The sequence below is a fragment of the Triticum urartu genome, chromosome 2 (assembly GCF_003073215.2).
Source record: "Triticum urartu cultivar G1812 chromosome 2, Tu2.1, whole genome shotgun sequence".
Classification (NCBI taxonomy): domain Eukaryota; kingdom Viridiplantae; phylum Streptophyta; class Magnoliopsida; order Poales; family Poaceae; genus Triticum; species Triticum urartu.
In genome coordinates, this window is record NC_053023.1 from 383,813,684 (window position 1) to 383,826,593 (window position 12,910).

The following is a 12,910-nucleotide window of genomic DNA, read 5'->3' on the forward strand; positions in this document are numbered from 1 at the left end:
TTTGGTTCGGTGTTTTCATAGCTAGTTGTTTTAGACTTTGTTCGGTTACACCTACTCATTGTGGGGTGGATTGGAGGAGGTTTTGACTTGTAGAGGGTGCAATCCCTGCCAAACCCCTCCATTTTCCCTGTCAACCGAACAAGCCCTTAGTGTTCGGGCGTATTGCCGTTTTCCATCCTACATAATCCCAACTGATCATCAAACCATATACACCGAAATGGCCTCCTTTCCTGTAGCTTCCCTACTTTGCTGGCACCATATACACCGAAATGGCCTCCTTTCCTGTAACTTCCCTACTTTGCTGGCACGTGTAGAGCATGATCCAATGTGCATGCACGCTCCCACACAATCCAATTCACTCATACATTTGCCTCTTAGAATCACTCTTTCTGCGCTGATTTTCATCCCCAAAAGAACTCCAATCTCTCAACCTAGTTGGTTCACAACCTTGACGTATATCCAATCTCTCAACCTTGTTAGCTCACAACCTTGAGGTTACATATACCGCTACAAGGCATAGCTACAACGATCGTCAGACAGGTACTCACGTTGGCTTGGATCTCTGGCGCTCGATCATTTTGTATCTGGCTCTCCTCCAATGCTAGGATGACGTCGGTCTTCCACCGCGAACCCACAGCTCGAGGAGCCTGACGAGGAAGACGGAGAAAGCGGTGACCCGACTGCTTGACGCAGAACCAGCAGGTTGTCGTCGCCCCTTCTCAAACGCACGAAGCAGAAAACCAGCTCGCCCCCATCCCCAACGAAGAAATAACTCACAAGAGTAGGAGGTCGTATTCAGCGGACAACGCGTCGAAGGACTACGAAACACACACGCCCATGATACTCGCTTTGGTTGGCTAGCTAGTCGGCCTAGTTGGGCCTTTGGCCATCCAAAGAAGCAACGAAAAAACAGATAGGAAGGAAAGCTAAAGAAAAAAAATGTAGAGAGAATATATAAAATGTTTCAAAAGAGTTTCCGAATTAGAAAGTTTGCGAAATTGAAAAATGTTCATGAATACACAAAATGTTAGAAACTTTAAAAAATGTTCATGATTTTGTCAAATGTTCACAAATCCCAAAATATTTCCCAAATCTCCAAAAATGTACCAAATTAAAAAATTACTCATGAATAAAAAATCACCAATTAAAAAGTTTAGGATTTGAAAAGTAGTTCCCCAAGTTAAAAAAAATGCACACAAATTTTAACAATATTATCGTATTTTAGGAAAGTGTTCACAAGTTCAAAAATTATTAAAGAAATAGAAGAAACACTAAAAAAACCCTCGTAAAATCAGCAAATTGAAACACAGGGGGAAACCCGGTCCACAGAACGTTCTACAAACTTCCTAAAACCGGTAGAAAAAAGTTAGACGCTACAGATTTGCCCACACCTGCGAAGAGGTAATCTATGGATCACGCTATGAGCGCTGGGTTCCGATGCGAATAGGCTCCATTGCAGCCAACGACCTGTCCACTCTTTGACATATGAGGCCATAAACGCAACAACAAAAAAGCACCAAGAGGTCTCATTTCGTGGGAGCTTAGTATCTCTAAAAAATCCATTGGTTTTCTAAAACCCTCGTCGCAATTGTGTTTATTCCTTTCAGAATTTACTAAGCATCAAGTCCTGTTACCACGGTACGATTTTACAGCGCCACAGGCCAGAAACTACAACTAGGACTAGGAGACGTCAATCTCACTCAGGAGAAGTAGGTTCTCTTGTTCTTGCTCGCCTTCCACTGCTTGAGAATGTACGCTACTGCCTCGTCAAGCGGCGCTCTCCGGTTCTCCTTGAAGTTCCACAGCACGGGGACAGGGTACCTGCCGCTGGGGTTGTATTCGTTCATCTCAAGAAGGGCCTTGACCACAACATCGTGGGCCTCCTGCCCCAGCTCTTCTTTCAGGGCTTGCAGCTTCTCATCGTCTTCCCGGACTATTTCCTGCACCATTCAAACGTCAATCAGAATCACAGGCTGCAAAGTCATAACAGTGTTTTCATTACTGGAACAAGGACTCAAATCAGGATAGCAATATATCCAGTTGAAATTCAAATACTTAAGTTTTTTCCTTTCTTTTTTGACAATCTGACCGTTGCCCGTCAAATCAAATCAAAAATATTAATACACAAACAAACATGCATAGAACTACAGAAACATGGACCAGGACGCCCTCTCAACCAGTATATGTTGTTCTCCGAAAAGGAGCAGTATAATATAAGCAAAATAAAAAGGCTTACCTTTGTCTGTCCATCAACATCAATAACTTTGAAAGGATGCCAATCTGGTTGCTTGATCTCATCTTCCCATTTTGATAACACAAGTGTTGCCTCTACATCATACTTTGCATTTTTTTTCGAAACACCATTTCCCTCTTTCTTTTTGCATGCAGCAACAAAAGCTTTTTCATCAAGCACACCCATTCTCTTGACACCAATAGTGGATCGAGTTACTTGTATCTGTTGTAGGCCCTACACAGCGAGTAATTTGTTACCCGCGCGAAGGACGAAGCGATATATAAGGTATCACAATCAATAGAAAATTAAGAATGCAATAGAGATTATACATACCTGTATAAGTTCTTTCTTGGCTTGTTCAAGTTCATCATTGGTCCTTCGTTCCACAATAATAAGGGCCTGGTTTGCAGATTCCATGGCTTCAAGCTGTTCATCTTTCTCTTTCAGCTCTTCAGACACCTTATCAAATTCCTTTGATGTTGTATCTGCCTCAGCTCCCATGTGCTTCATTACCTCTAACTTCCCTCTCAACTGTGCTAATTCCATCTCAAGATTCTGCTTAGAAGTTAAGTCCTCTTCCAGTTTGTATTGCCTCCTGAAAGCATCTTCTTTCTCTTGCTGCAATTTCAGGAAGTGAAACAAATGCATTTTCGCTAGATACTCAACATACAAACTATGCTTGAAAGCAATACCTCGTGTTTCTTGAGAAGCTGCCTGAGCTCTTCACGCGCCTTCTTATGCTTTAGGGTTGCTAAGTCAAGAAGAACATTCTCGTTTGCATTCTGTAAGAGTTTGAACAGCATACGTAAATTCAAATTCAGTTCATTAAGATATAACAGAAGGAATAGAAGATAAAATAGCATTGGAGGAAACATGAAAAAAAAACCTTTTCTTTCTCTGCTTCGACTTTTGCTCTGTCAATATTACTTTTCCTAGCCAACTCTTCAAGTTGCTTATGTCTCCGGATGGCTTGTTCTCTCCTGGTCTTCAGTTCCTGTTGCAGTCTTTGATTATCTTCAACTATTTTACTAGAATTCCAACGAGCGTCTTCCTGCATCTTTCTTATCTCTGGTTATCGAATAGGAAAAAAAAACTCAGTAAGTTCAGTGAACACAAGATGATATTACTGCTGCCAGCAGTATAGAAGAAAACAAGTAAGATCAATAGTACACAAAATGCAGCAAAAACACACAGTATCGAAATATGTCCATACTTTCATTATGTTCCTCAACCATTCGATCCTTGTCTTTCATCATGCTTTCAAGTTTCATTGCAGTTTGATTGTGCTTCAGCTCCAGTTCTTGTAAATGCTTATTCTTCTCTTCTATTTGGCGAGTAAAATGAGCAATACGCTCAGTTCTCTCATGTTCCCGATCACCAACACTTTTTAGAACTCCAATTTTCCTCAAATGCTCTCCTATTGTCCCATGAGAGTTATAATCATCAGATCTTGCAAGCCATCCATAAAGATCGTCCATTTTACAGTTTCTTCTGTTCCAATCAGTCTTACTGTACTGCTCCACTATGAAATGGTTTTCAAAAGCTAATGCATCCTTGAACCCAGTCCAGTCTTCAGCAAACTTGATGATGGAGTGATCAGTCTGGCCCTTGGAATCCAAAAGAATAGTGACTTCGCATGGTCTGAACCGTGATAACTGTGATTTTAACATATGCTCACTCTCCCTGACAAAATTTGTATCCATCAAATCAGCTGGTAGATTAACCAGAATGCCCATCCACGGCCATACGAACTTCTCTTGTTCAATCTTAGGAGGCTTATACTCAACGATGGCAAGCTGCAATGATGGTTCCAAGGAGCTGCCCAAATCATTCTTCACATACTCTGCAAGTGCTAGGTGTGCTGCCCTCACCCTGGGCTTGCGTTTCTGAGCAGCCCCTATTCCTGAGGCATGCTGCAGAAGATCCTTGACGTTGTAATCTTGCTTCCTTTTCCCTAGGCAGAACGGGCACCGGAAGATCTTCTCACCATACTGCACTTTCAATTTTTGGGACCGCAGCCGCAGTTGCGCGTAGATCTTGTCCTTGTACTCATCGATCTCCGAATCACTAATCTCAGATTCTTCTTCAGAGGTATGCTCCATCGGGATTTGGATGTTGAGAGATAAAATGCCCTGAGGATGAGCCCAAAAAAGCGTTCAGTCAGTGCTATCAACTGATTTGAAGTGATTCATATGGTAAAGAGGCATGTCAAATTAAAGTGAATGGAAAGCCGTGCTAGTCCTCGGAAATGATTAAATAGCCAACATTTCATTTATACACACTTTAAGTTGGTATACTAGTTAGGAAATGAGAAACGCGACCAATTTCTAAAATATTCAGATAAAAACCGACCAAAAGCCTATCCATGGAATGACTAATAGTAATAAAAGGATCGGGTCGATGCAGATGTGTGGATTTCCTCTGCCATCCAGAATGATTTTATTTACACCCAGTGTTGTACTCAACGTGCGTACGGAGATTTAGCTGGACGAATCCCAGATATTGTTTGGGGAAAAAGAAGTGATTACTGCAAAGGGATCGGCAACTAAATCAATGATGGAGGGGAGAATGATTTGGAGTTGGGTTGATCGCTGCGACGCTGCCACAGCAAAGAACGGAAAAACCCCAAGGGCAAAATTAACACTGATCAGTAGTAACTGGATTCCTCTTGTCCGTGGAAAATAATCAAAGAATGGTGGATGGATTAACTCGCACCTAAGAAATAGGCAAGGAACCGCGAAAATCCCCCCGAAAAACGATCACGCTAGGGTTCCTTACCAACAAAGGAATGAAGGAAGTCTTGTGCGCCGGCGCCGTCGGCACGAGAATGCGAGGGATTTGGGGGGGGTGGGGAATCAGAGAAGAAGGGCTGAGAAGAGGAACAGCACGGGGACCGGGGGTTTAAGAATGGGGGTTTCACCTAACATACATCTTACTTAACCCCTTCCCGTCCGGCATGTTGTATCCGTGTGTCCCTTTGCTCTCAGCCCCACGATCAAAATCGTGTGTGTTAACAGATTTTGTAGTAATTTTACACCTACACGCACGCCCCCAACTGAAGCCAGCAAATTAATTTTACAAGAACCCCCCTCCCCCTGCCAGTCGAGTGCGTCGTGCGCCGCCGCCGTCAAGCAGCAGCCGATTCAATTTCCATTGAATTGATCCCGACGTCCATCGGCAGCCATCCCATGCAGGTACCATCCCTACCCGTCATTCACAACTCTGGCCATGTGAGGCAAAAATGTGCCCATCTTTATTTATGCGATTAAGAGCAACTTTAATGGAGCGATTCATTTCGTCCATCCGCGTCCGTTTGGATCGGCGCGGACAAAAATGACGGCCCAACGCGCCGACCCAAACTTAAATCATGTCCGCTTGGCATCCGCGCCGACGCATTTCCGGTCCAAAATTGCATCTGGAATGCGTCCACGCGGACACGAAGCGGACGCACCGCGCGTCTCCTCGCCGTCCGCCGCGTCCCCACCTGGCGGCCATCCAACCGCCACCGGTCGTCTTATTTATGACGACCACCGACAGCGGGCCCACGCGCCAGCTAGTGGAAGTGTCCTTTTTTAACCACGCGTGCGGCGGGGGCGGCCTCATTCACTTCTCCCGTCCATATCTGCCCCTCCCCCATCATTCCCTTTGCTTCCTCGCCGGCGACTGCAAACCCTAGCCATGGCCTCTTCGGCAGCAACAATGGCAAGGGCAAGGGCACCCCCGGCGCCTCGTCCTCCCGTACTCCCCTTCCCCCTCCTCCTCCTCCGGCGGCGACGCGTTTCCGCCCTGGTCACCGGCGCCTGCACATCCCGGTGCACCAAGCGCGGTGGCATTGGGAGTACATGCAGCCATTGCCGTACCCCGATGTCACGCTGCCGCACCGTTGGCATCTGGATCCGCAGCGGATCCCGGTGCCGGCGGTTCCTCCTACCTAACGGGCGCACGACGACGAGGTGCGCAGGCGCCGCGCGCAGCTCACGCCGGAGCAGCGTCGGCTGCCAGAGTACGCCGCCGACTCCCCCAACTGGGAGGCGTGGTTCGCCCTCGAACACGAGGAGCAACGGTGCTCGGCTGTCGACGCCGTCCCGCCACCGTTCCCACTGCCGCCCCCGCAGGTAGAGCCGGAGTACATGGAGGCGGAGGTGGAGTACCAAGCCGCCCTCGAGGAGGCCCTGCAGCACGCGCTGGAGGCTAGCCGCCTCGAGGAGGGCGCGCACTGGGATGGGCTGGAGCAAGACCTTGCCCTGTCGGTAGCGGGGGACTCTGTCCACACCCCGCTCTTCGTGCCGCCACCGCCACCGTCGCCGCCCGTCCAGCCTAAGCCGGAGCCGGAGCCGACGCGTAAGCGCTCCCCGCCTCCACCCACTTGGCCAGAGGAGGCCTACTCGTGGACGGGTCAGTACCGCGAGTGGGTGAGCGCACCTCCCGTCCACTTCGCCGCGACGCCGGAGGAGGAGGCGGCCCACCTCGAGCGATGGAAGGAGCACTGGCTCCGCCAGGAGCAGGCCAATGGCGAGGAGCAGATGCGTTACGACGCCATGCTCCAACGCGGCGCGGAGACGCTCCGGCTCGAGGAGGAGGAGGAGCGCGCGCGGCTTGCCGCAATGCCGCCCCCCAGCAGACGTCGGAGGAGGCTACCCTGGCAGTGTACCAGGCGGCGTTCGGGTGGGCTGTGTTGGGGAACGTAGTAATTTCAAAATTTTCCTACGCACACGCAAGATCATGGTGATGCATAGCAACAAGAGAGGAGAGTGTTGTCTACGTACCCTCGTAGACCGGAAGCGGAAGCGTTAGCACAACGCGGTTGATGTAGTCGTACGTCTTCACGGCCCGACCAATCAAGCACCGAAACTACGACACCTCCGAGTTCTAGCACACGTTCAGCTCGACGACGATCCCCGGACTCCAATCCAGCAAAGTGTCGGGGAAGAGTTCCGTCAGCACGACGGCGTGGTGACGATCTTGATGTTCTACCGTCGCAGGGCTTCGCCTAAGCACCGCTACAATATTATCGAGGATTATGGTGGAGGGGGGCACCGCACACGGCTAAGAGAACGATCACGAAGATCAACTTGTGTGTCTATGGGGTGCCCCTTGGCCACGTATATAAAGGAGTGGAGGAGGAGGAAGAGGGTCGGCCCCTATGGCGCGCCCTGGAGGAGTCCTACTCCCACCGGGAGTAGGATTCCCCCCCTTCCAAGTAGTAGGAGTAGGAGTCAAGGCAAGGGAAGGGAGAAGAGAAGGAAGGAGGGGGCGCAGCCCCTCCCCTTAGTCCAATTCGGACTAGGCCTTGGGGGGCGCCCAACCTCTCCTCTCTCTTTTCCCTAAAGCCCAATAAGGCCTATATACTCCCCGGCGAATTCCCGTAACTCTCCGGTACTCCGAAAAATACCCGAACCACTCGGAACCTTTCCGATGTCCGAATATAGTCGTCCAATATATCGATCTTTACGTCTCGACCATTTCGAGACTCCTCGTCATGTCCCCGATCTCATCCGGGACTCCGAACTCCTTCGATACATCAAAACTCATAAACTCATAATATAACTGTCATCGAAACCTTAAGCGTGCGGACCCTACGGGTTCGAGAACAATGTAGACATGACCGAGACACGTCTCCGGTCAATAACCAATAGCGGAACCTGGATGCTCATATTGGCTCCCACATATTCTACGAAGATCTTTATCGGTCAGACCGCATAACAACATACGTTGTTCCCTTTGTCATCGGCATGTTACTTGCCCGAGATTCGATCGTCGGTATCTCAATACCTAGTTCAATCTCGTTACCGGCAAGTCTCTTTACTCGTTTCGTAATACATCATCTCGCAACTAACTCATTAGTTGCAATGCTTGCAAGGCTTATGTGATGTGCATTACCGAGAGGGCCCAGAGATACCTCTCCGACAATCGGAGTGACAAATCCTAATCTCGAAATACGCCAACCCAACAAGTACCTTCGGAGACACCTGTAGAGTACCTTTATAATCACCCAGTTACGTTGTGACGTTTGGTAGCACATAACGTGTTCCTCTGGTAAACGGGAGTTGCATAATCTCATAGTCATAGGAACATGTATAAGTCATGAAGAAAACAATAGCAACAAACTAAACGATCAAGTGCTATGCTAACGGAATGGGTCAAGTCAATCACATCATTCTCCTAATGATGTGATCCCGTTAATCAAATGACAACTCATGTCAATGGTTAGGAAACATAACCATCTCAAGTAGAGGCATACTAGTGACACTCTGTTTGTCTATGTATTCACACATGTATTATGTTTCCGGTTAATACAATTCTAGCATGAATAATAAACGTTTATCATGATATAAGGAAATATATAATAACTTTATTATTGCCTCTAGGGCATATTTCCTTCAGTCTCCCACTTGCACTAGAGTCAATAATCTAGTTCACATCGCCATGTAATTTAATACCAATAGTTCACATCACCATGTGATTAACACCCATAGTTCACATCGACATGTGACCAACACCCAAAGGGTTTACTAGTTCACATCGCTATGTGATTAATACCCAAAGAGTACTAAGGTGTGATCATGTTTTGCTTGTGAGAGAAGTTTAGTCAACGGGTCTGCCACATTCAGATCCATAAGTATTTTGCAAATTTCTATGTCAACAATGCTCTGCACAGAGCTACTCTAGCTAATTGCTCCCACTTTCAATATGTATCCAGATTGAGATTTAGAGTCATCTGGATCAGTGTCAAAATTTGCATCGACGTAACCCTTTACGATGAACCTTCTGTCACTTCCATAATCTTGCTCGGCAGTAATTTGTTTACCCGCAGTAATATTTTCTATCTTGAGAGAAGCCTCTAGTTGAACCTATGGCCCCGGGTCTACTTTCCATCATACAAGTTTTCGATCTACAATTTTAGTTTCCTTTTACTTTCTTTGCAATCTTTTACTTTCCGTTCCATAAACAAAAATACCAAAAACATTACTTTACCATTTATTCATCTCTATCAGGTCTCACTTTGCAAATAACCGTGAAGGGATTGACAACCCCTTTATCGCGTTGGGTGCAAGTTGGTGTTTGTTTGTGCAGGTATTCGGTGACTTGTGTGTTGTCTCCTACTGGATTGATACCTTGGTTCTCAAAACTGAGGGAAATACTTACTCTACTTTGCTGCATCACCCTTTCCTCTTCAAGGGAAAAACCAACGCAAGCTCAAGAGGTACCAGGAAGAATTTTTGGCGCTGTTACCGAGGAGATCTATGCCAAGCCAAGACATACCAAGTACCCATCATAAACTCTCATCTCTTGCATTACATTATTCGTCATTCGCCTCTCGTTTTCCTCTCCCTCACTTCTAAAACGATTTTTTTTTAAAAAATTGCCTTTTTCTTCGCCCTTCTTCCATTCGTCTTTTCGTTTGCCCTTATGTATTATTTAGTTTGTTTGCTCGTTTGCTTGGTATAATTGTGTATTTATTGGAGGGCAAGAACAAAAAGCTTATGGATCCTCGTCCACTTGCTAATCTGTTTAAGAGGGAGCCAACTTTGGTAAGCACATTATTTTAAAGAAAAAAATAACTTTGGCAAGCACATTTATACTATTTCCTTCGTTCCAAAATTCTTGTTTTAGATTTATCTAAATATGGATGTATCAAGTCACCTTTTAATATTATATACATTCGTATCTAGATGAATTTAATACAAGAATTTTGAGACGGGGGGAGTACAAGGCAAAAACTACGTACACACAGAAAAAGGAGACCGCTCAAAAAACACTCCTAACAATGTTCTTTTCAGGATGCAATGCGCCTTTTTTTAGAAAAATGACCAGCCATCATCTACTTGCACCGCGTACGAAGCACAACAAAACACCAGTTTAAAATTCAATATTCTACAACCGGAAAAAATAAATCAATACTCTACGTGTGCAATAGAAGAAGGTGCAGCGAAAATGCCGAACGGTTCAGCGCCGTCCGTTTTCTATATTCATCAGATCCCTCGCGGTATTTACGCACACTGTCCCCCCGTAGATGCTCGCCCACGCTTGTATCCCGGCAACCAGAGCTAGCTTTACTGACAGAAGTGATGCGTCCATGTGCCCAAATGACCCTCCCTCTCACGTGAGCAAATAGAATAATAACCGGTTACCTTCCATTTAGAGGTAATAGCACCCAGGTCCTTATACTTGCATGTCAGGTGATGGTTTAGTCCTTGTACTTGCAAAAGTAGATTATTTCATCCCTGAACTTGCATTGGAGGTGCAAATTCAGTCCAAAACCACTCACAGCTCGACAAGTGGATGCCAAGTGGCCTGGTTGGTCAGCGCGTCACATTTTGCACATAGCCCCCTGCCTTATTTGCTTATCAACCCACACTTCATCACAAATGTGAGACCTGTGTTGGTATATTCGTTGGAATATTCTACTTTGTCGGCAGCTCACCCTCCGCTCACTTCTTTGCTCCCTCGCTTCCTTCCCTGCTCCAGCTCGTCGCAGCCGCCAGCTCGCCGCCGCCTCCAGCTCGCCGCAGCCTCCAGCTCTCCGCCATGGTTTCTTGGAGTGAAGGTTCCAGCTCGTCGTCCGACGGCTACTCTGTCACAAGTGAGGTGAGTAGATCTACTATGACTCTGCCAGTTAGGGTTTGGGCAAGAAGGGGGGATTTTTCTGAAAATATTGTGTTGTAGGCTCCTGCTCCTGCCACCATTTTTTGCTCTGAGTGGACAGGACTTGCTCCAGATCTTCTAGCTAGATGTGAACACCAGTGTGTTTGTGAGAAGCTTGTTTCCTTTGAATCAGTTGATAGTGGAAGGAGGTATCTAGCTTGTGCACAAAAGGTTAGTAGATCTACAGTTCAATCAAACTTGGAACAACATGTTGTTTGTTAATTTAATTGAATTGTTTACAGTTAACAGCATCTTGTTTGTGTACTTAGCTGAATTTAAGTGAACTAACTTAACTGACCTTAACTCAACATAAATGAACTTTACCGAGTTAACTGACTTAACTGACTTTACTGACTTTACTGAACTGAACTTAACTGAATTTTTCAGTTAACAACATCTTATTTGTGTAGTTAACTGAATTTAAATGAACTAACTGAACTTAATTGAACTTAACTGAACTTAAGAGCATATTGTTGGTGAATTTAACTGAACCCAAACTTCTTCATGTATGTAAAGTTGTGTTCTTTCTTATTTTGTAGGAAATACCAAAATGCAAGTTTGTGGAGTGGATTGACCTTGAATGGCCTGCCACTCTGAAGATGAGTTTAGCTAGGGTTTGGGGCATGTATGATGATGAGAACAAGCTAAGGATCAGTGAGAATTTACATCTTGCTGAAGAAAATCTTAGGGTTGTGAGAGAGAAAGAAAAGATGGAAAAAGAACTGAGGTTTTTTAAACTGGATTTTGCTAAGATGGTGGCTGACAAGGAGCAGGCAATTACTGAGTTGGGCAATGCAAGACTTGTTGTTTCTGACCTAAAGCAAGAGCTTGAGAAGAGGAAGCTGTCTGCTAAATCTAGCACTAACATTCATCAGGTTGTGAGGGCTAAGGCAGAGAAAGAGAGGGATGAGATGAAGCAACAGATGGAGAAGATGAAGGAAGAGATGGACAAAGTGCTGTCCCAGAGGGATGAGCTGAAGAAGGAGAAGAAGAAACTAGAGTACATGATTGGTGATTTGTTCAGGCACAAGGAGGAGACCAAGAGCAAGATAAGGAGGGTGAAGGAGATCTTAGATGAATTTGAGTAATTCATTGTTGATGTAATGCTGCCTTAAATAGTAGCTATTAATTGCTTGCACTCTTTTAGTGAACTTGGTTGATTTGTATGCCAGTATCCTGTAACGCACTGAATTTGTATGACTGCCTCTAGTTAATTGAATTTTTATCACTGCCCAAGTTATGTTGTTTGAAGGTGTTATTACATAACTGAATTTTTGATAGTGTTACTGAAGATTCAGTAAACTGAATTATTGACAGTGTTACTGAAGATTCAGTAAACTGATTTTTTGACAGTGTTAGTGAATATTCAGTAAACTGAATTTTTGACAGTGTTACTGAAGATTAGTAAACTGAATTTTTTGACAGTGTTACTGAATATTCAGTAAACTGATTTTTTGACAGTGTTACTAAAGATTCAGTAAACTAAAGAGAGATGCAGTAGTACTAACTGAATAGTAAACTGAATATGATTTTGACCTAAAGAGAGATGCATTAGTACAGATTAAGTATCTGCTGAATCTACAGTATTAAATTTATGCTAATTTTGGACACAACAACACAACACATGCTATCCACAACACATTTGTACTGCAGCATGGCAAAGGCAGGAGCATGGCAAAACACAACAGCATGGCAACTACAACAGCAGCAACATTGTAACCAAATTGAAGCAACATGACCAAAATAGCGACATTGCAGCATATCATCACCCTAACATCATAGCATAGCAGTTCAATGATAACCTTGCATAAACTTGCAGCAGTTCCCATAGCAGCATTACAAATAACTTATGTGCTGAATCTATAAACAACACACCTAACTTAACTAAACGCAAAATAGTTCTAACTTATATGCTGAACTTATAAGCAGCATACCTAACTACTTCATCTTCTTCTTCTTCTTCTTCTTCAGTCTTCCTTCGTTCTTCTTCACATCTTCAGGCGTTTGAGACGTTCGGAGCGGTGCACCTCC

General features: G+C 45.2%; 1 protein-coding gene across 1 annotated transcript; it reads right to left on the reverse strand.

The window, feature by feature from the left end:
- Window positions 1-1,508: 1,508 nt before the first annotated feature.
- Window positions 1,509-5,070, reverse strand: LOC125541570 (factor of DNA methylation 1-like). Its single transcript, XM_048704942.1, has 7 exons — window positions 5,012-5,070; window positions 3,447-4,365; window positions 3,120-3,301; window positions 2,926-3,015; window positions 2,567-2,851; window positions 2,237-2,467; window positions 1,509-1,940 (listed from the first exon to the last, which is right to left on the reverse strand). Exons 2-7 carry the CDS (start codon window positions 4,333-4,335, stop codon window positions 1,701-1,703), a joined length of 1,917 nt encoding a protein of 638 aa, XP_048560899.1. The 5' UTR covers window positions 4,336-4,365; window positions 5,012-5,070; the 3' UTR covers window positions 1,509-1,700.
- Between the last annotated feature and the right edge of the window lie 7,840 nt (window positions 5,071-12,910).